We start from the raw sequence: 21,498 nt of genomic DNA, 5'->3' as shown, positions 1-21,498 counted from the left end.
ACTTAATTTTTTGTTTTGACTGTACCAAGATCTCTCCTAAACAAACTAACAAAAATATATAAAAACATGGAGAAGAGTATAAACATGGCTCCACGCTGTCTCTTTGTTCCCATAGTGGATGGTAATTGGTCTGAGTGGTCTTCCTGGGAGGAGTGCTCTCGTACCTGTGGTCAGGGTAACAGGACTAGGGTGCGGACTTGTAGTAATCCTCCTGCCCAGCATGGGGGCAGAGCCTGTGAGGGCAAAACAGTGGAGGTCATCATGTGTAGTATAAGGCCATGCCCAGGTGAGTGGAGAAACACATCTTCTCCTGCTTGCGCATTGGGCATATCTGTCTGACTGGCTTCTTATTTGTCAGTGGCAGGGAACTGGGGTGCCTGGTTGCCTTGGAGCCCTTGTAGTGAAACATGTGGCAAAGGGATGCAGACAAGACTCAGACTCTGCAACAACCCTCCACCCTCATTTGAAGGACCATCGTGTGAAGGACCTGACACACAGACACAAGTGTGCAATGAGAGGAATTGCCCTGGTAAGCGTTCTGGTGAAAATTATTATTTTTATTTAAAGAGATTGTTCACTCAGAAATGAAAATGTTGTAAAATGAAACAGCTGTTGTTGGCTGGACGTTCTGCTAACGTCCAGCCAATGTTGTGAGTGTACGTCGGAACGTTGTGAGTGTAAATTTAAAAAGACTTGTCTTTTCTTCTCCTCTTCAACAGTGGATGGCAAGTGGTCATCCTGGGTAAGCTGGGGGGCATGTAGTGTTTCTTGTGGAGGCGGTACGAGGCAAAGGACACGTATCTGTGCAAGCCCCGCCCCCCAGTATGGTGGACGGCAGTGTGAGGGAAATGACATCCACATTGATTTCTGCAACAATGAACCCTGTCCCAGTGAGTAAATACATTTCACATATAGTAAACACACAGACGTATTGGTGTAATGAAGAAGGCTATAAGTACAAATAATATCTCTTCATAGTTCATGGTAACTGGGGCCCATGGAACAGCTGGGGCAGTTGTAGCAGGACCTGCAATGGTGGACAGATGCGTCGCTACAGAACATGTGACAATCCTCGACCAGCGAATGGAGGCAGAGCGTGTACTGGTTCAGACTCGCAAATCCAGAAGTGCAACACAGCCAACTGCCCTGGTATAGCACTCATACATACACTACCGTTCAAAATTTTGAGATCGTGAGATTTTTAAAATATTTTTCAAAGAAGTTTCTTGTGCTCAAAATAACTTATCTATTTTAATATAGTTTAAAATGTAATTTATTCCTGTGAAGGCAAAGCTGAATTTGTATCTGCCAATACTGCAGCCAGTACTTGAGAAATCATTCTAATATGCTGATTTGGTGCTCAAGTACCATTTCTTTTAGAATAGAAAGTTCGAAAAAAGAGCATTTATTTGAAATAGACATTTTTTGTAACCCTAATTTCATGCATCCCGCCTGAATAAAAGTTAATTTCTTGCAAAAAAAGCAATCATTTACTGACCCTTTGAACTGTAGTGTATATTGCACAACAAATACCCACACTCTATAGCTGTTATATATTATTTAATATACAAGAAAAGCTACCTAAATTTGAGTTTATGATTGACAAAAACTTGTATGGAGGATGCAAACCACATCAGATATAGAAGACCTTTTTGGATTCATTTTTACCATAACTGATTACACACCTTTCTGTGCTTTGTCTATGTATGCATGAAGTTGATGGTAAGTGGGGTTCATGGGAGTCCTGGGGTGAATGTTCAGCATCCTGTGGAGGTGGAGAACGGACACGTGTCAGACTTTGTAACAATCCATCACCTAGCAACAGCGGCCGACCCTGCCCAGGAGACTCCACCCAGTTATCAAGATGTAACATACAGCCATGTCCAGGTACATTTACAACTAACTATGTATGGTTCTTAATCAAGACCAATTTTTAACATGGTCTTGAGGACCATTTTTATTAATTTATTTTTATTCAGTACACAAGAGTATATACAAAGCGTTCGTTGTTAGTCGCAAACAGCACAGCAGCTCCAGACAATCAAAACTGTGTTACTCACATGAGAAGTGGGATCAAAGCAGCCTCTGCATCTGTTTTCAGGCCTTCCCACTTAGCTCTCTCCAGCGCTGGAAAGCGTTTCTAATATAAACGTGGGTCCTAAAGCGCTTGCCCTAGTCATAAACCTTCATTCCAGTGATATTCTTAATGCTAAATTGGTTAGACGTTTGTTGTTGGTGTCGGCCCGACTAACTTCCAAATAGTGTATCTGAAATAATACTGAGTTCACCTTTAATTTCTGACCTTGATTTTAAGTTAACTAAACAAGAAATGATTGTACTCATTATCTAAACTTTTCTACTTTTCTCTCTAAGGTGGCCCTCAGAAAGCGAGAGGAAGTATCATTGGGAACATTAATGATGTGGAGTTTGGCATTGCCATCCTCAACGCCACCATCTCTAGCAGTCCCAATGGAGGGAGAGTTATACAGGCCACCATCACTAATATACCCAGGAGTCTGGGTCAGTCCCTGCTACTCAGTTTTTGTTACGAGCAGCAATGCATCATATTTAATATGCCAAAATGTATAGTTTAAAGTATTTGTCAGTATATGAATTATTTTTTATGTGGCAATGGGGTTGTAGTTTAAAGATTATCTAACAAAAACTAAAAAGAATACTGTAATTTGAGTTGGTGCTTGTATATGTTCTGTTAAATCATCCAGGCTCTGCTATGAGGAAGTTGATCTCCATCCTGAACCCCATTTACTGGACCACAGCACAGGAGCTGGGTGAAGCTGTTAATGGCTACACTCTCACAGATGGCATCTTTAGACGTGAAACTCAGGTGGAGTTTGCCACAGGTAAGAGAAATCACCTTGATGTTTAGCGATCCTTGTAAACTGCATTTTTCCTGAAAGGGGTCTTTTTTAAATTTATTTGTGTTGACTATAGGAGAGATTCTCCGAATGACCCATGTGGCACGAGGGCTGGACTCAGATGGAGCGCTTCTGCTGGACATCGTAGTAAATGGACACATCCTGCAACTGCCCTCCAATGCAGACATCAGTCTCAAGGTAGAATCTCCATCACTGAATTCATTAACTGTTTTACCTTTTTATACTTTGAAAATAGAAAGCTACACAATGTAAACTTTATCACATTAAAATATCTTTTTTGAACTCCAGGACTACACTGAAGACTACATCCAGACTGGTCCTGGTCAGTTGTATGCTCTGTCTACACGTATGTTCAGTATAGACAGGGTGAGCGTGCCTTACTCCTGGAATCATACCATCACATACGGACCCTCCAGAGGAAAGATGCCCTATCTGGTGCAGACACTTCACGCTTCGGCTATCAATGCTCTGTACCGTCCACTAGAAGAGATGCTGGAGTTTGCCATCCATGCCACTATTGCTAAAGGTACGATACACAAATATTAGGAAATAATTTCATTCAGTATGAATGATATGTCCATCATCATACTGATTGATTTGATTTGAAGATATCATGAGCTATTTGTTTCCAAATCAAGCTTTTTCAATGCTTTTTATTGAAATTTTATTTTTTTAGAAATACTAAACCTTTTTCTATTATTTTCTTTATATTACAATGTTTTAATGCCTGGTTCAAAATGTTTAATTTAATATAATGCAAAATTCATATGCCGGTGCATCCCTAAACATCATAAAATTCTAGCCGATCATTATGATTTCGTTGTGTTTTATTTAATAGTTTTAAGAGCTATCCCTCTCCAATTACAATATATTTTCATCCTCAGGAGAGCGCAGTAATCAGTGTCCCAATGGTTTTCAACTGGACCCCACTGGGCCATATTGTGCAGGTACAGTCAGATAGTATTTTTTGCTTTTACTATATAATACAGATAATAGTCTCCATTTGTGGATATACAATGAGTTCTTTCATTAATGAGATTCCATGCTTGTCCTTTTTTTTCTGATGAAGATGAGAATGAGTGTGTGGAGGGAAATCCCTGCTCACATGCCTGCCACAATGCTATAGGTACATACTATTGTTCCTGTCCCAGAGGACTCACCATTTCAGCTGATGGCAGAACATGCCAGGGTACGGCAGTTATTTTAAACTGTAATCATATTTCACAATATTAGTGTTTTTACTGTATTTTTGATCAAACAAAATGCAGCCTTGGTGAGCATAAGACACTTTGTTTATAAGACACTACTTTTAAGCAGTAGTATATGATCTGTTATTTCTGTAATCTAAGCTAAACAGCTGCTTTCCTTTCTGTTTACCTTAGATATTGATGAGTGTTCACTGGGTGGGCACATGTGCCATGATGGACAGGACTGTGAGAACACCATTGGCTCCTATCGCTGTGTGATGCGCTGTGGGCGGGGCTTTAGAAGGACAGCAGACGGGCTGAGCTGCTCAGGTGTGTTATGTATATTGTTTATGTGTGTACTTGTATATGGCATACTTCAATCTTATATTAATGCTCTCTATTCATCATTATCTTCATCCTAGCATACATTTCAATTGTTTAATCTTGCTTCTACAGATGTGAATGAGTGTCAGGAATCCAACCCTTGCCATCAGCACTGTCTAAACACCATTGGCAGCTTTCGCTGTGCTTGTGAGCCGGGGTACCAACTCAGGAATCGGCGCTGTATTGGTACATTATCTTGTGGTTTATAGCTTAATCTTGCAGGGTTTGTAAAATTATGCAACTGAAACTAAAGTGATAATTCTTTCTCCTCAGATATAAATGAATGCAAACAGAGAGTGTGTCGCTCAGATCAACAGTGTAAAAACACACGTGGTGGATACACTTGCATTGACCTCTGCCCTACTGGCATGACCAAAGGAAGCAATAGCACATGCATAGGTTTGTGAAATGCTTGTTGCTTATGTTTTGGGTAGAGGGCCATTGTGTTGCACAATAAAAAAAATAATTTTTAATTTATTATTATTTTTAATTACATAATTAGATTATGATCAAATCAAATACATTTTTATTCTGCTTGCAGATATTGATGAGTGCCATGACGGCACACATCAGTGCAGGTATAATCAGATCTGCGAAAACACCAGAGGTAGCTACCACTGCACTTGCCCGAGGGGGTACCGCTCTCAGGGTGTGGGCCGCCCCTGCCTTGGTATGTAGTGTCCCCCACACCTAACTCTAATCCTCTCACAGCAACCTAACATCCTGGGCTGCTCTCCTGCCAAATGCAAACCTGCATCCCTCCCTTCATCTTTACCTACCTCATTCTTTTGCTAAAGTTCATTTCTGTGAACCAAACCTCCTCACCTAAACAGCATTCAGAACCTGTGAAGTCACTTCCTTCCACACAGCTTGCTTTTATTGCCACAGTGCTTTTAAACTAACCAACCTATAACTGTAAGAAACAAAGACGGCACAATCATTGATACCCAATCAAGGATCCAAGTCTCTCTGAGCTGCTACAGATGTATTTGTGAGTGGTATTACACCGGTAAGTAGGTTCACACTCACAGCAAGGCCAGCACGACTATAATGACTCTGTCTTTCCTCTATCTGTGTCTATTATCTTTGACCTTACTCTTCAACTTCCTGCTTGGTATTCTCCGCAGAAGTGCTATGCTTTGCAGTGGCATTTTGTTTAATGTCCTTTAGTGACAGTTTTGGCATTCAAAGTTTACCCTTTAAGTTAGTTCACCCAAAAATGAAAATAATGTAATTTATTACTCACCCTCATGCCGTTCTACACCCGTAAGACCTTTGTTCATCTTCGGAATGCAAATTAAGATACTTGTGTTGAAATCCGATGGCTCAGTGAGGCCTCCATAGCCAGCAATGACATTTCCTCTCTCAAGATCCATTAATGTACTAAAAACATATTTAAATCAGTTCATGTGAGTACAGTGGTTCAATATTAATATTATAAAGCGACGAGAATATTTTTGGTGTGCCAAAAAAACAAAAAAAAACATTTCAAAACACTGCTTCATGAAGCTTTGGAGCATTATGAATCAGCGTGTTGAATCAGCGTGTTGAATCAGCGGTTCAGAGCGCCAAAGTCACGTGATTTCAGCGGTTTGGCGGTTTGACACGCGATCCGAATCATGATTCGACACAAAAGAATTCATAATGGTCTGAAGCTTCATGAAGCAGTATTTTGAAATCGGCCATCACTATATAAGTCGTTATTTTGTTTTTTTGGCGCACCAAAAATATTCTCGTCACTTTATAATATTAATATTGAACCACTGTACTCACATGAACTGATTTAAATATGTTTTTAGTACATTAATGGATCTTGAGAGAGGAATTGTCATTGCTGGCTATGCAGGCCTCACTGAGCCATCGGATTTCAAAAAAAATATCTTAATTTGTGTTCCGAAGATGAACGAAGGTCTTACGGGTGTAGAACGGCATGAGGGTGAGTAATAAATGACATTATTTTCATTTTTGGGTCAACTAATCCTTTAAGTTCTCAGTTGTTTCTGATGAGTACTGAGAATGAATCACTGTTATTTCTATTAATCATTTATTAATAGAAATAATCAGGAATCACTAAATACATTCAATATTTTACAACAAAAATACAATAATATTTTTTGCATGAGAAACATGCTTTTGAAGGATAGCTACACATGTCCAGTATTTTTGTCTCATCCCCTTTTTTTTATTTTCTTCTTTTGATCCTCTTATTCTCATTTCAACTCTATTTCCTTTATTTTATTATTTTTTTTTTTTTACCTTTCTTTTCTTAATTTCTCTTTCTCTGTGTTGGCCTTGCTGTGAGAGCAGACATAAACGAGTGCGAGCTGGTACCGGTGCCCTGTGCCTATCAGTGCGTGAACAGCCCTGGCAGCTACAAGTGTCTGTGCCCACCGGGGCTCCACCTGCTGGGTGATGGCAAGTCCTGTGCCGGACTAGAGCGCTTGCCCAACTATGAGAGTTTCTCATATGGGTACAGAACATCACAGTCCTCCTCTGATCGGAGCTCCTACCAGCAGCGCTACCATAGCCTGACTTCCCAGAGTTACCACTCATATGTCCCCGTAAGGGGACGTCATGTGGCCAACAGACCAAACAATTCCCCTTCACGCAGTCGTAGGGATACTAATTCCTGCCCCCCTGGTTTTAAGGCAAAAAATGGCCAGTGTTTAGGTAACTACAAGAGTAACTGTTGATCTGTAGTGAAGTTTCATGGGTTTCATGTCATATGCTAGGTGTATGTATATGTATGATATCAAACAGTATACTTGATCTTTAAAAAGTTAGAGTACCGTGATACTATGACAGTAACTGATGTTGTGTTTTCATGATATTGTGTGAAAACTGTGGTATATGTGCCAAAAATGTTCAGGAAGAAGTACTTTTGATCAAAATTCAGATAGTATTGCTCAGTTTTAATGTGGTTTTTAAGTCACACATTATAAAAGATATATATGACATGAAATGATGTAGAAGAAATGTACTTTGGTTTAAACTATGAGGAAAATAAAATTGTCAATTGCTTAAATATTATGTCAGAAAAAGCAAACCATTGTTTTTAAAGCAGGGAAATGGGGTTTAACACTACAGAGCCCCTAAGGGGACATAATCATAGGAAAAATACGGGATGTAAGGAAAAGTTGTCAAGTTTTGCATTCCCCTGAAAAGCTTGGAATTCACTTACAAAACTTTTTCTTTCCCCTGAGAAACGTATGTGTTCCTCGAGAAACTTTGCGAAGAAATACAAAGTTTTGCGAGCACATGATAAGTTTCCTGGGAAACTCAAAATTTTTGCTTTGTGCGCAAACACAAAAACATTGAAATATAATTGTTCCTCCCATCTTATGTTTTTCCATCACCATGTCCCTTTAGGTGCTTTGTATAACACAAACTGAGCAGCAAAGACTCAAAGTCCCAAAATTTTTCTCAGAAAATGCATCATTTTAGAAAAAGCAACATAATAATAGCATTACTTTATTATTTTTAATTAAAAATTTTTTATAGATATAACCCATTCAAACATAATAATGATGAATGGTGGCATACAAAGTGGCAGTTACACTGATTAATGTTTCATTGTAGAAGTTATTTTATATTATACACTAATTTATCAAATAATGTCAATATGTTCAATGTTCTGTTAGTCATATTAATACTAAGGCATGGGGGCTCATACATTGCACGATTTCCAGAAAATAGTCCATTAATTATTACCCATCTTGTGTTTGTAGATATTAATGAATGTGAACAGAGGGATACATGTCAGCATGAGTGTATGAACACACCAGGCAGCCATAGGTGTTTGTGTCCCAGTGGCTATCGCCTTATGACCAATGGCAAAACCTGCCAAGGTAAGAAATGAAGACATGCAAAAAAAATCTAAAGAAAAATCTAAATATAAGAGGTTTGTATTGATCACTTTTGGTGTTTATATGGACAGACATAGATGAATGCCTGGAGCAGAACATTCAGTGTGGTGCAAACAGGATGTGTTTCAACATGAGAGGGAGTTACCAGTGCATCGACACACCTTGCCCTCCCAACTATCAGAGAGATCCAGCCACAGGGTGAGACTGCCACTCTTTTCTTTGCAATTGTCTGGTTTTACTTAGTTGATCATTTTAAATAAAGTGAGTTTGGCTTCTCCTCTCAGGTTCTGCTTGAAGAATTGTCCGCCCAATGATCTGGAGTGTGCCCTGAGCCCGTATGCACTGGAGTACAAACTGCTGTCCCTGCCCTTCGGCATCGCCGCCAATCAGGACCTGATCCGGCTGGTTGCCTACACCCAGGATGGAGTCGTCCACCCCCGCACTTCCTTCTTAGTGGTTGATGAGGACACGACTCTGCCCTTCACCCTCCGGGACGAAAACCTCAAAGGTGTTCTGTTCACCACTCGGCCACTGCGCGAACCTCACACGTACCGCATGAAGGTACGAGCCCTGTCTTACAGCGCCGACGGAGGAATAGAGTACCAGACCACCTTCATTGTCTACATCGCTGTCTCAGCCTATCCATACTGAGCACTTTACTACGTCCCACAGCCTATGAAGAGAGGGAATGATCAGAGGTTGCGCTAAAAGAAATCTGTAATTTCACGAATTTTGAAAACAATATTTCTCGTCATTTTGACAGATAAAAAATAATGTCTCCGTAATGTCCCTACGTTAGAAATATTCCAACATTAGGGTTCCTAAATGAGTTTTGAAGTGTAGAAAAGGGAAGAAAATTACGCTTTTAAAGCACCTCTGCGAAAATAAACCAGGACAGCGCTGTGAGAGAGCAGAGAGAAACGAGAGATTGCAAGTGTATGCCACTGGAATATTTTGAGATATTGATCATTGAAACAAGTGGACAGATCGTGAGACCAAATTATGTGTAAGTAAAGGCCAAAAAAGACTCAAAGATCTTGTAATATCAGTGGCGTTTTAAAAAAAAAATCAGCCACATCAGTAATTTGCTGACAGCTTAAAATAGAGCATGATAGAAAATGTCCAACCCAGTCCATCTAGATAAAATCTTTTAAAGCGCAGCCTCTGAGAACAGTGCAGTTTTTGTACATGCATGACTGAGAAGTGTGCGTCTTTGTGTGAGAGTGTGTATGTGTGAGTGCAGATCCGCCACTTGAAGAGATTCTCACAGGTCATGTTGACGTGTAAGGCCTTGTAGGCTGGAAGAGTTGCAGAGTCTGCAGACAGATGCCGTCGCTCTCTGGAGTTCATTGGAGAGACTTGAAACCAGTTTTAAGACCGCAGGCGGGTTAACGGTTCAGCCGCTCCGCAGGCTGCAAGAATCCTTCATCAGAATGTACAGCAGGACTATGGGTGGTGTTATAGAATACGTTTGCATATATGTCTACCTATTAACTTATTGGGAATTGCTTGAATATATGAAAAACTCAATTCCCTCCATTGCTTTCTATGAAATGAGATGGGGAAGGTTTTATTGGTTTAAATTTGTGCTTGTCAACATGATGATGAGGTTTGGGTTTGCAGTAAAATTGAAAAGGACGTCCACCTCAGGTAAGCACTACCTTTACTCTAAAAGAGAGTATTGTCAACCAGTAATTATGCACATAATAGCAATGTCTCATTATCATTACAGGTTCATACACATTTGGAGTATTTTTTGTAACTTTGTCAGTAATCAAGGTGTATTCTATTGTCATGATATGTATATAAGTATGTGGGTTTTTTTATTTGTAATACTGTGTTGTATTCCCTTTTTTAAAAAAAAAAAAAAAAAAACAATAAAATGTACAATCTATTAATTTTGATACATTCATTTTAGAGCTGCATATACTTCTGTTAAAAAGTTTGGGGTCAGTAAGATTTTCATTTTTAGAATGAAATTTAATGTTTTATTAACAAAGTTCGGGAGGAGCATGTTCAGATATTCTACCTAATCAGAGGAGTATATATATATATATATATATACAGTGGGTACGGAAAGTATTCAGACCCCCTTAAATTTTTCACTTTGTTATATTGCAGCCATTTGCTAAAATCATTTAAGTTCATTTTTTTTTCCCTCATTAATGTACACACAGCACCCCATATTGACAGAAAAACACAGAATTGTTGACATTTTTGCAGATTTATTAAAAAAGAAAAACTGAAATATCACATGGTCCTAAGTATTCAGACCCTTTGCTCAGTATTTAGTAGAAGCACCCTTTTGATCTAATACAGCCATAAATCTTTTTGGGAAAGATGCAACAAGTTTTTCACACCTGGATTTGGGGATCCTCTGCCATTCCTCCTTGCAGATCCTCTCCAGTTCTGTCAGGTTGGATGGTAAACGTTGGTGGACAGCCATTTTTAGGTCTCTCCAGAGATGCTCAATTGGGTTTAAGTCAGGGCTCTGGCTGGGCCATTCAAGAACAGTCACGGAGTTGTTGTGAAGCCACTCCTTCGTTATTTTAGCTGTGTGCTTAGGGTCATTGTCTTGTTGGAAGGTAAACCTTCAGCCCAGTCTGAGGTCCTGAGCACTCTGGAGAAGGTTTTCGTCCCTGTACTTGGCCGCATTCATCTTTCCCTCGATTGCAACCAGTCGTCCTGTCCCTGCAGCTGAAAAACACCCCCACAGCATGATGCTGCCACCACCATGCTTCACTGTTGGGACTGTATTGGACAGGTGATGAGCAGTGCCTGGTTTTCTCCACACATACCGCTTAGAATTAAGGCCAAAAAGTTCTATCTTGGTCTCATCAGACCAGAGAATCTTATTTCTCACCATCTTGGAGTCCTTCAGGTGTTTTTTCATGTGTCTTGCACTGAGGAGAGGCTTCCGTCGGGCCACTCTGCCATAAAGCCCCGACTGGTGGAGGGCTGCAGTGATGGTTGACTTTCTACAACTTTCTCCCATCTCCCGACTGCATCTCTGGAGCTCAGCCACAGTGATCTTTGGGTTCTTCTTTACCTCTCTCACCAAGGCTCTTCTCCCCCGATAGCTCAGTTTGGCCGGATGGCCAGTTCTAGGAAGGGTTCTGGTCGTCCCAAACGTCTTCCATTTAAGGATTATGGAGGCCACTGTGCTCTTAGGAACCTTAAGTGCAGCAGAAATTTTTGTGTAACCTTGGCCAGATCTGTGCCTTGCCACAATTCTGTCTCTGAGCTCTTCAGGCAGTTCCTTTGACCTCATGATTCTCATTTGCTCTGACATGCACTGTGAGCTGTAAGGTCTTATTTAGACAGGTGTGTGGCTTTCCTAATCAAGTCCAATCAGTATAATCAAACACAGCTGGACTCAAATGAAGGTGTAGGACCATCTCAAGGATGATCAGAAGAAATGGACAGCACCTGAGTTAAATATATGAGTGTCACAGCAAAGGGTCTGAATACTTAGGACCATGTGATATTTCAGTTTTTCTTTTTTAATAAATCTGCAAAAATGTCAACAATTCTGTGTTTTTCTGTCAATATGGGGTGCTGTGTGTACATTAATGAGGAAAAAAAATGAACTTAAATGATTTTAGCAAATGGCTGCAATATAACAAAGAGTGAAAAATTTAAGGGGGTCTGAATACTTTCCGTACCCACTGTATATATATATATATATATATATATATATACACATACAGTCAAACCAAAATGTATTCAGACACCTTGAAAATTTCATTCATTAATACAGTTTATTCACTATAGATTAAAAAAATGGTAATAAAATATGACAAGATTTTAGAGTTAAGCTGTGTCAGAAAAAAATAATTGTCAGATAACACTTAAGCAAAACATGGTCAGGTCAAAGTGTCTGATTTTTTTGTTCTAAATTTTTATCAATTTTACTGGTAGTCCACTGTATGAAGAATTTTTGGGTATAATACGTCACAGTTTGCTTTATTTTGCTATCCTCACTTACATAAATGAACTATAGTGTCCTGTACCCACTAGTAAAAATATATCAAAAAATGTCTGAATTGATAATAATAATAAATGTTTCTTGAGCATTAGATCAACATATCAGAATGATTTCTGAAGATCATGTGACACTGAAGGCTGGAATAATGACTGCTGAAAATTCAACTTTGCATTACAGGAATTACATTTTAAAATATATTCAAATAAAAATGTATATTTCACAGTATTGCTGTATTTTTGATCAAATAAATGCAGCCTTGGTGAGCAAAAATATTACTACTACTACCCAAACTTTTGAATTGTCGTGTACATTGGAAGGAATATTCTGGGTTAAATGCCATTTCACTGACAATATCAATTACCAGGGAAAATAATTTTGACCAATAGTTTGTAAAAACAAAGTTGACACACACTGAGGCTGTCAATAGAGCTTTCGCCATAATATTCCTACATATACAAATAAAAAATATAAAAGTCAGGTCATCAGATGTATATTTAACAATTTATTATTATATCAGAAAAGCACAAACATTAAAAAGGAGTATTTTGTAAGGCAGTCATTATACCGGTTTGGTTTATTGAGTGTTTGCATTTTGTCGTTCTGTTTTACTGCATTGTAGAGGCAGGTCCCTGATCAGATGATATGTCTCAGATCAGACTGGATCAGTAATGATCTGCTTTGAGGCAGTATTCAACACAGTTGGCTTAAAAACACCTCCTGATATACAATGGATACAGACATATGCATTCTGACACATACGATAACAATGGTCCACGGCAATAAGTGCTTTGGAATGCTGAAACAGATACATTAAGACATTAATACATTGCAACAGCATTAGTGAAAGTCACGGATTAGTGAGATGACTTCATCTGCTAAGAAAATCAAACAGCTGTCTCAGATGATGCTTAAGATCGGCAATGTTACTTTACGTCTTATACGAGTATAAGAGCTAAAGCGCTTTGGTTATGAAAAAAATAAATACTATGGGATAACGTCTGGCGATTTAGAACAAACGAGAGGGGATCAGTGACGGGAAGGTTTAATGCACCGGACAGTATTATTCATAATCCGACACAGACATAGTGCCAGTAAGACACACCGACCAATCTACTGACTGTTCATTTCGAGCCATTGACACACTAAAATAATAGAGGTTACATGGCCATTTCTCTTGAAGAAGAGTGGCAAGTAAATTACTATCAATTATAAAAGGTTATAGTAAACTTAAGATTTTATAAAACTCTAACAAGTCCCTTGTATTCAGAATTGCTGAATACAATACAGAAGAGCATAGAAAAGTATTCCTGAGAGAAGCTACGGTAAGTCTAACATACAACTGATGGCACGGTGAGTGAAGAGTGATATAACAGAAGAAGGTGAGGTCACGCATTGAAATTAGATGAGAGGTCCTCTTGAGTCTCCTGTGGAAAGTCATCGCTTTGTTCTGAGTGTCTCGGCAGGATTTCCCGCTACTGGGTTGCTGTTGTATTTTCTGTGCTGTGCTAATCGGCTTTCAGTTTACACTGTTTTCCTGGCTGTTAGGACCCTCACGATGCAACCCACTCCACCTGCAGAGAGAGCCTGAGGAGAATTGAGAATTGAGCTACTGACCTCTTTAAGAGCACGAAAGGTACTAAAGGCATTGTTAAAAAGTCGACGTGACGTGACTGCAGTGGTTCAACCTTAATTTTGCGAAGCGTCGACTCGAGAATACTTTTGTCCGCAAAATCAAAACAAAAATAACTACTTTATTCAACAATATCTTCTCTTCTGTGTCATTCTCATACGTTGTTTACGTCCAGCGCTCCCAGGTTCTACGTCAGAAAGCAGACTCATTATTGGCTGGCTTTGTCTGCATCACACTCATACGTCGTGCTGCTCACGCGATCAGCTTTTGGCATTTGGACGTAAACACGGAAGCTTTCACTGTGCTTACTGCGGCAACTACGTAAGGACAATGACAGGGAAGGCAAAATATTGTTGAATAAAGTCATTATCTTTGTTTTGTTTTTGCACACAAAAAGTATTCTTGTCGCTTCATAAAATTACGGTTGAACCACTGCAGTCACGTCAATTGTTTTAACAATGTCTTTACTACCTTTCTGGACCTTATATATTGCTGTCTATAGACGAGTCATATACCTCTCGGATTGAATCAAAAATATTTTAATTTGTGTTCCGAAGACGAACAAAGGTCTTATGAGCGTGGAACGACACGAGGGTGAGTAATTAATGACAGAATTTTCATTTTTGGGATAACTATCCCTTTAATCTTACCTTTTCATGCCACTGCAGCAGGACTGCGCTGCTGTTCTCAGATGGCCGCTCAAAGCCCTTGTAGATGTATTTCATGAGCAGGTCCACTCCATTCTTATCCAGAGACTGAACTCCCTTCTCTATGTCAGTACTCTTGAAGGAGCTGAGCACCTTCAGCACCAGACCTTCAGCACGATCCTACAAAATGTCAGAAAAAGCTAACTCTCATCTGGTTCCTATCACTTTACAAGTATGATGTATAAATAGAGAAGTTAGCTGCATGTTTATGTAGCGGACGTAGGCTGTTAAGAGCTGTGCGTGTAAACCTCACTCCCCTGATCTCAAGAAGCGCTCTAGCGACTGACACTAGAGACCACGGTCTTTATCCTCCTTGTTAGAGGGCAAGACTCCCATACCGGCGGACCCGGGTTCGAGTCCCCCTTAGAGTGGGCGGTTCGAACAGGAGGGGTTACATTTACAGGTGTTTCATATTAATGACACTAGGCAATAAGCAAAATGTAAAAAGGTTTTGTTTTGTTTTTTTGGGTTTTTTTTTTTAAAGGGGGGGGGGGGGGGGGGGGGGTATCACACACAGTTTCTGCCAATCTCATGTTAATCTTGAGTAGGCTACATATAGAGTAACAATGCATCCTTCATATCTCCGAAAAGTCTTTAGTTTGATCATATTTATAAAAGATAGATACACTGTACTGAGTCTTTCTGAAAAAAGCTGAGCTCCTGCGACATCATTATAAATAAAAAGGGAACAAAAACGTTTGTGTTGTTTTACGCACTTGCGCGCCGATTGCCAACAAAACACAGACATTTGATGCAGTTTAACTCACCACCCGCGATCTGCAAATCCAGGGCCGAACTGGGACTTGTTTACAAAGCATTCATCACCGAAATTCCGGGAACAAACAAACATACATGCACAACTCCGTTGCTGCCCCGGAAAAACAAACTTCATCCACTGTTCCCTTAACGCTGGGTTCTTTGGGAAGCTGAAAAAGGTAATCTTTCCCTCACAACCAAAAACACACTCCTTTGTTGACAGGAGCTGCGTCTCATTTCTGAGGCTGCGTCCTTCGGAGATCGCATTTGAAGGCTGCATACGTCATCAAGGATGTCATATTTAAGAAAAGTAACCATAATAAAATTGACTGATATTCATTGTGAGGTGTAAAATACTGTAATTTCTTTCTTACGTTGCAATCTAATGGTTAATAATTTTCTTAAATGAGACTGCTTCGATGATGTATGCAGCCTTTAAAGGGTGCAGCTCCTGAATTGGGACACAGCCATTGTTGAAAAATCTCTCGGCTTCCGTATCCTTAACGAAGCGCGTTGATGGGCGTACTCTTGCTCTTGCTCTGGGTGATGTGTGTGTGCACGCTTATCAGGGAGACGTGCCTATACAAGGAATTCCGCTCTTACTACGTGATAAAGGCCATACTCGAAAAAAATTTGGCGAAACATGTCCACATACGGAAGTTGTATATTTGGCACAGAAATACTCTGTCATACGTCCAACTCGTGTTTTGAAACTTTGGCCATGTTTAGCATGAGAATGCAACTCTTTAACAGTGTAAATAAGTCAGAATGCATGAAATAGCATTGCACCCCCCTTTAAATCATTAAATTAAAAAAAGCAAAAACAGCAAATTCTGTTTAATTGAGAAAAAATGCTATCTGCTCAGAGAAAAATACTTTTTCCTTTTAGGAAAAAAGGTGCCATGACTCACCTTGACGTTCTGATTCTTTGTGTTCATTGGTGGATTTTTTAATACTGCCTGCAGGGCACCCATGAGATTCCCTTTGCAGAGTGGAGTTAAGAAAAAAAAGAATTTCAAAATCTATGCATGCTGTGGACAGGCCGCACTTGAGGTATTACAAGGCAACCACGGGACAAAAAAAAAACATTAGAAACAGGAAATAAAGCCCTGGGTGCTCCAAAATTGACATATAAGGACATGAATTCAACTTCCTTATACTAAAAAAATTCGCAAGTTTCAATATGACAGGAAAGTTTTTTTAAACCCCACACAGCCTGAAAATAATGTGTTGTAGTTAATAGATCTGCATCTTTTTTGCAGAAACACTTTTATTAAAAAGAATGTCTGGAATGTCAAGACATGTCTGGTCATTTCAGAGATCTGATTTTGAACTACTGCATGTTCATAATGCAGCATTTAAGTTTGTGGCTACTCTCACTTTACTTATAAACTATAAAGATGGACCTTTATCAGTGTTGTTGCATACTAATGGATGGGTGTTTGTCTAGTAAAGTAAATGTAAATGTGTAGAATAATTCACACAACCCAGTTCTGTCTGTGTCGAGTCTTTGATGTACAGAAATCTGCAGGCCAGCTGGTGTATCAGGCAACTCATGAATTATGAACACCCAAATCAGTGCATGTCATGTTAACGTACTGGATGAAAACGAAAAATCGTATAGCTTCTACTGCTAATAAGCACTTTTTGGTATTAGTTTCAATTATTTATCTAAGCACACTTTATGTAGCAAAACATTTAATTAGCCGTGTTACATCCATTACTGATGTCATAATTACCTACTCAAGCATAAAGCACACGGAGATTATTTTATAAGATATATAGACTTTATCAGATCATGAACATGGTGGTGAATAAAGAAGGATATTGTCTGATGAGAGAATCCACCTCTGCCTCATCTGGACCCAGCTGGTTTTCTCCTCCCTCTTCCTCGTCTACAAACTTATTCTCGTCGTATTCATCCACATCCACTTTCCTGAAACGATCGGACACTGTATTCTTTGACATGATGAAGGCAATTTATTCCGCGTCTGATGTTAAACTAAACGCTTTTGCACGAATACAATGTAACAGTCCTCTATGCTAAACGAGCCTGACGGTTCCTGCAGCCTACTGTCTGGCAGTCAGTGATGGATTCCATCACTTCCGCATAGCGCGCCCTCTATCGTACAGCGGAGGAATTAAGTTCCTAATCCAGTGAAGCAAACACTAGGGGTCCTCGGCACACTTGTAATGGGATACTGGGCAAAGAATATACACTAACAAGAAGCGACACTGAAACACCGGCGCCCAGCAGCGGCCCTGCGTTTCCGCCATTTTGGGGTGAAAGCGAGTCGGCAGCCCACTAGTTTCTATGGCAATATCAGCTGCTTTGTTAAAAAAAAAAACATACATTAAAGCTGAAATCCAACCTGAATGATGACAACACAGAATAAAATACTATCACTAGTGATCATCAAATCCTTTTTACAGTTTAATTTACACACTTTGTGTTTAAGTCTTCCACTTTTTTCACAAAACCTTTGCTCTCTAGAAACCCAGTCAGTTTGGGTTAAAATTCTTTAAAAGGCTTATAAACACTGAATTATTAACAACATATGAAATTAAATTAAGGACATGCATCAGAAAAATTGGGAATGTTGGACAATAAATATATGAATATAACAGCTTGATTTTGCAGTGTTGTCTAATGTCCATTGAAGCAAAAGTGTACAAAAGTGGGAATTATGCGATAACGGACACAGCAATGCATCATGTAGGCCTATTATAAGATCATTATGTTTGTAGCGTGATCCATTAAAACGTACAATATATATATATTTCAGTTCAGACCTTGATATTGTTAGCCTACTATTACTCCACTAGGACTGAAATATATTGTTCGCTGCAAACATGATGATCTTAAATTTATTAATTTATTATTTTATTAATTAATAAAGTAGGCTAACTACGTTACCTCAGATGGTTGAATAGTTGGATTCCACAACTGGAAAAATAAAACATATATAAGACAATACAACATTTACTGTGGGAGCCATACAGTTTACTGGTGACTTAATTTTAAAAAAAAAACTGTTCTATTGCGCTTCTGATTTGGCAGTGAAATTCGCCGATTTTGGGTGCGTAAGATGTGAAGGATTCTATGGTCCAGTTAGTATTTTCAGCCCATAATGGCGGCCGCGCTACCGGAGCGCCATCTAGTGGCTGTTACCCAAAAAATATCAAAGTGTCGCCTCTTGGGTTCTATACTCGTACTGGGTCTGCAAGAGGATTTGAAACCATTTAAAAGACGTTATAATAGTCTAACTTACTTAAAGGGTTAGTTCACACAAAAATGAAAATTCTGTTATTAATTACTCACCCTCACGTCGTTCCACAACCGTAAGACCTTCGTTCATATTTGGAACACAAATTAAGATACTTTTGATAAAATCCGATGGCTCAGTGAGGCCCATTGACAGCAAGATAATTTAACACTTTAAATTCCCCGGAAAGGTACCAAAGACATATTTAAAACAGTTCATGTGACTACAGTGGTTCAACCTTAATGTTATGAAGTGACGAAAATACTTTTTGTTCGCCCAAAAAACAAAATAATGACTTTATTTAACAATATCTAGTGATGGGCGATTTCAAAACACTGCTTCATGAAACTTCGAAGCTTAATGAATCTTTTTTTTTTTTTCGAATCAGTGGTTCGGAGCGCGTATCAAACTGCCAAAGTCACGTGATTTCAGTAAACAAGACTTCATTACATCATAAGTGTTTCAAAACATTTCGAAATGACTTTAGCAGTTTGATTCACGCTCCGAACCACTGATTCAAAACAAAAGATTTGTAAAGCTTCGAAGCTTAATGAAGCAGTGTTTAAAATAACAATAAAGTCATTATTTTGTTTTTTGGGCGCACAAAAAGTATTCTTGTTACTTCATAACATTAAGGTTAAACCACTGTAGTCACATGGACTGTTTTAAATATGTCTTTGGTACCTTTCCAGGGATCTGAAAGTGTTAAATTATCTTACTGTCAATGGGCCTCACTGAGCCATCGGATTTTATCAAAAATATCTTAAATTGTGTTCCAAAGATGAACGAAGGTCCTACGGGTGTGAAACGACATGAGGGTGAGTAATTAATGACAAAAATTTTCATTTTTGGGTGAACTAACCCCTTAAAATGCTATAGGCTACTCAAAATCAAGACGTACAGAATAATTGACATTCTTATTTTAATGTGTCCCCGAACAGCTGTTGTTATTATTGAAAAAACCTCTGGAATTAAAATAATAATAATTGTGGTTGTGGCTATTTACACTTTTACTTTCATAAGTTTCACAAATCATAGAAAAAGGGGCATTTTGAGGGGGTTAATGCTAAGTTAATGAATGTAAAAAGTTTGAGAATAGAATTACATTTTAATAATTTTAATGTAATGTTAAAATATTTAAATTAATAATAAGTCGGTCTGTCTATTTAATGATAACAGTGAAATGGACTATTTTAATATGCAGTGGTGGTCAGCTGATGGTAGATGGCGCCAGAACACTTTCGTTGTCTATGTTTGGCGCTTTTCACACTTCAAAATGTTAACCCTTTCTAAAATATTTGCATATTTATTCAATAATATTAACTGAATGAATACGCTTTCGAACGACACATGACCTGTTTTAATAACTGCTGGTCGGTTTGTGAAAATATTGCTAAGCATGTTCACTTTAGCTGTATATTAAGTTTTTTGAAGCATAAAGAAAAACAATTCTCTCTTCAACACTCCAGTTACTAAACATTCAACATTTTTAACTGTTTTGAATAACTACAGCGCTAAAGTTTCTGTAACCGTAGACAGTGTATGGATATTTATTGAAGTAAGCACTGAGTCAGTTTGTCATTTGCAACATTCTGGCATCATAATTAAAAAAAAAAAAAAATAAATAAAAAAAAGAAAAAAAAAAAAGTGCGCGCCCATTTCTACAAGTGTGAGTCTATGGTGAGAAAAGTCTATGGTGTGAAACAATGCCTTTATCCGATATAGGCCTACTATGTTTGACAGCTAACAATGGGTTAAAAAAAACAGAAGACTCACTTTTGAAGACTCACTCATCCGAATTCTAGAGTTGAAAGACATGAGGAATTCAATATAGACCTATTGTTGTCTTTTTTTTTTAGAAGCCTATTATAGTCAGAGCAAGTGACACAAAGACGTGTTTGTGATGCAATAACCGTGTAGGCAGCGGATGTTTAAAATGGGAGGTTCATACTTTGCATAAACAGTTCGCCTCCTGTCCTTTCATATACATAAAGACATTCCTTATGACGTTCCTCATGAAGAGAAACCTCATAGCATCAACAAGTCTAAATAAACAACCTCCATTTTATCTACACGTTTACATGGCTGTAAAGGGTATAAAAGTTGGCCATGTCTGAAAAAGCACATCTACTTTCTTAATGACCTAACTGGATTTGTCAACTTTTTCTGACTCGTGGTACAACCCAAGATAAGAATGCATTTGTTAGTTGTGGTGTAATATACAGTATGATGGATTCTTCCATATTGTTTGGTTATTTTAAGGATGTCAGTTGAAACTTTTAGATAGGGCTTATCTGACATAAAAAAAAGTAAGGCAATGAGAATGACAATTTTTTGTCCCATAATTAACCTCAGAAATGCATTTACTTGAAGTTGTTTGAGTGACTGGATTTAAATCCATCTCAAAAGTGTTTCGGAGGGCATTTACACCTAGTGTTTTCACAATCGGATAGCTATCTGATAAGAGAAAATGCGTGAAGTAATCAGGTGTAAACAGGCCCGTAGTGACTTTTTGGATCTAATCAGTAATGCCAATAAATGTCTCTATCTGGTCAATAGATTACAGTTAACGAACATTACTTGTTATATTCTACTTAAAGTAAATAACTAATCTTCAATTGCACTTACAAAAGGCATTTACATTTATAGTACATGTTTTGCAATACATAGCAGTATTTAGATGTTTTTCTAAAATATAAGAGGGTAAAAGACAGGTAGGTAGGTAGATAGGTAGCTTTTGCAAAGGTATGCTGCCTCAAAATACATCAGTTTTGACTAACATGATATGACATTGAAATGCATTATAAGGACAATAAG

The 21,498-nt window shown here is 38.5% G+C and overlaps 2 protein-coding genes across 2 annotated transcripts in view; one reads left to right on the top strand and one right to left on the bottom strand.

Moving 5' to 3' along the window:
• Positions 1 to 10,230, top strand: part of hmcn1 (hemicentin 1) — an 87,671-nt gene extending 77,441 nt beyond the window's left edge. Inside the window, 19 exon segments of the mRNA XM_051876370.1 lie at positions 116 to 286; positions 359 to 529; positions 720 to 890; positions 979 to 1,149; positions 1,717 to 1,887; positions 2,374 to 2,520; positions 2,724 to 2,861; positions 2,953 to 3,074; positions 3,186 to 3,423; positions 3,782 to 3,844; positions 3,967 to 4,086; positions 4,280 to 4,414; positions 4,541 to 4,654; positions 4,742 to 4,867; positions 5,010 to 5,138; positions 6,776 to 7,138; positions 8,197 to 8,316; positions 8,406 to 8,532; positions 8,619 to 10,230. Coding sequence (XP_051732330.1) covers positions 116 to 286; positions 359 to 529; positions 720 to 890; positions 979 to 1,149; positions 1,717 to 1,887; positions 2,374 to 2,520; positions 2,724 to 2,861; positions 2,953 to 3,074; positions 3,186 to 3,423; positions 3,782 to 3,844; positions 3,967 to 4,086; positions 4,280 to 4,414; positions 4,541 to 4,654; positions 4,742 to 4,867; positions 5,010 to 5,138; positions 6,776 to 7,138; positions 8,197 to 8,316; positions 8,406 to 8,532; positions 8,619 to 8,985 — 3,164 coding nt within the window. The 3' untranslated portion in view covers positions 8,986 to 10,230.
• Positions 10,231 to 12,804: 2,574 nt separating this feature from the next.
• arpc5b (actin related protein 2/3 complex, subunit 5B) lies at positions 12,805 to 17,535 on the bottom strand. Its single transcript, XM_051876372.1, has 4 exons — positions 17,245 to 17,535; positions 16,327 to 16,400; positions 14,603 to 14,779; positions 12,805 to 13,906 (listed from the first exon to the last, which is right to left on the bottom strand). Exons 1-4 carry the CDS (start codon positions 17,381 to 17,383, stop codon positions 13,844 to 13,846), a joined length of 453 nt encoding a protein of 150 aa, XP_051732332.1. The 5' UTR covers positions 17,384 to 17,535; the 3' UTR covers positions 12,805 to 13,843.
• Between the last annotated feature and the right edge of the window lie 3,963 nt (positions 17,536 to 21,498).

The sequence above is a fragment of the Ctenopharyngodon idella genome, chromosome 20, assembly GCF_019924925.1.
Source record: "Ctenopharyngodon idella isolate HZGC_01 chromosome 20, HZGC01, whole genome shotgun sequence".
Lineage (NCBI taxonomy): Eukaryota > Metazoa > Chordata > Actinopteri > Cypriniformes > Xenocyprididae > Ctenopharyngodon > Ctenopharyngodon idella.
The sequence above is the reverse complement of the archived record's forward strand: the minus strand, read 5'-3'. Positions and strand labels throughout refer to the sequence as shown.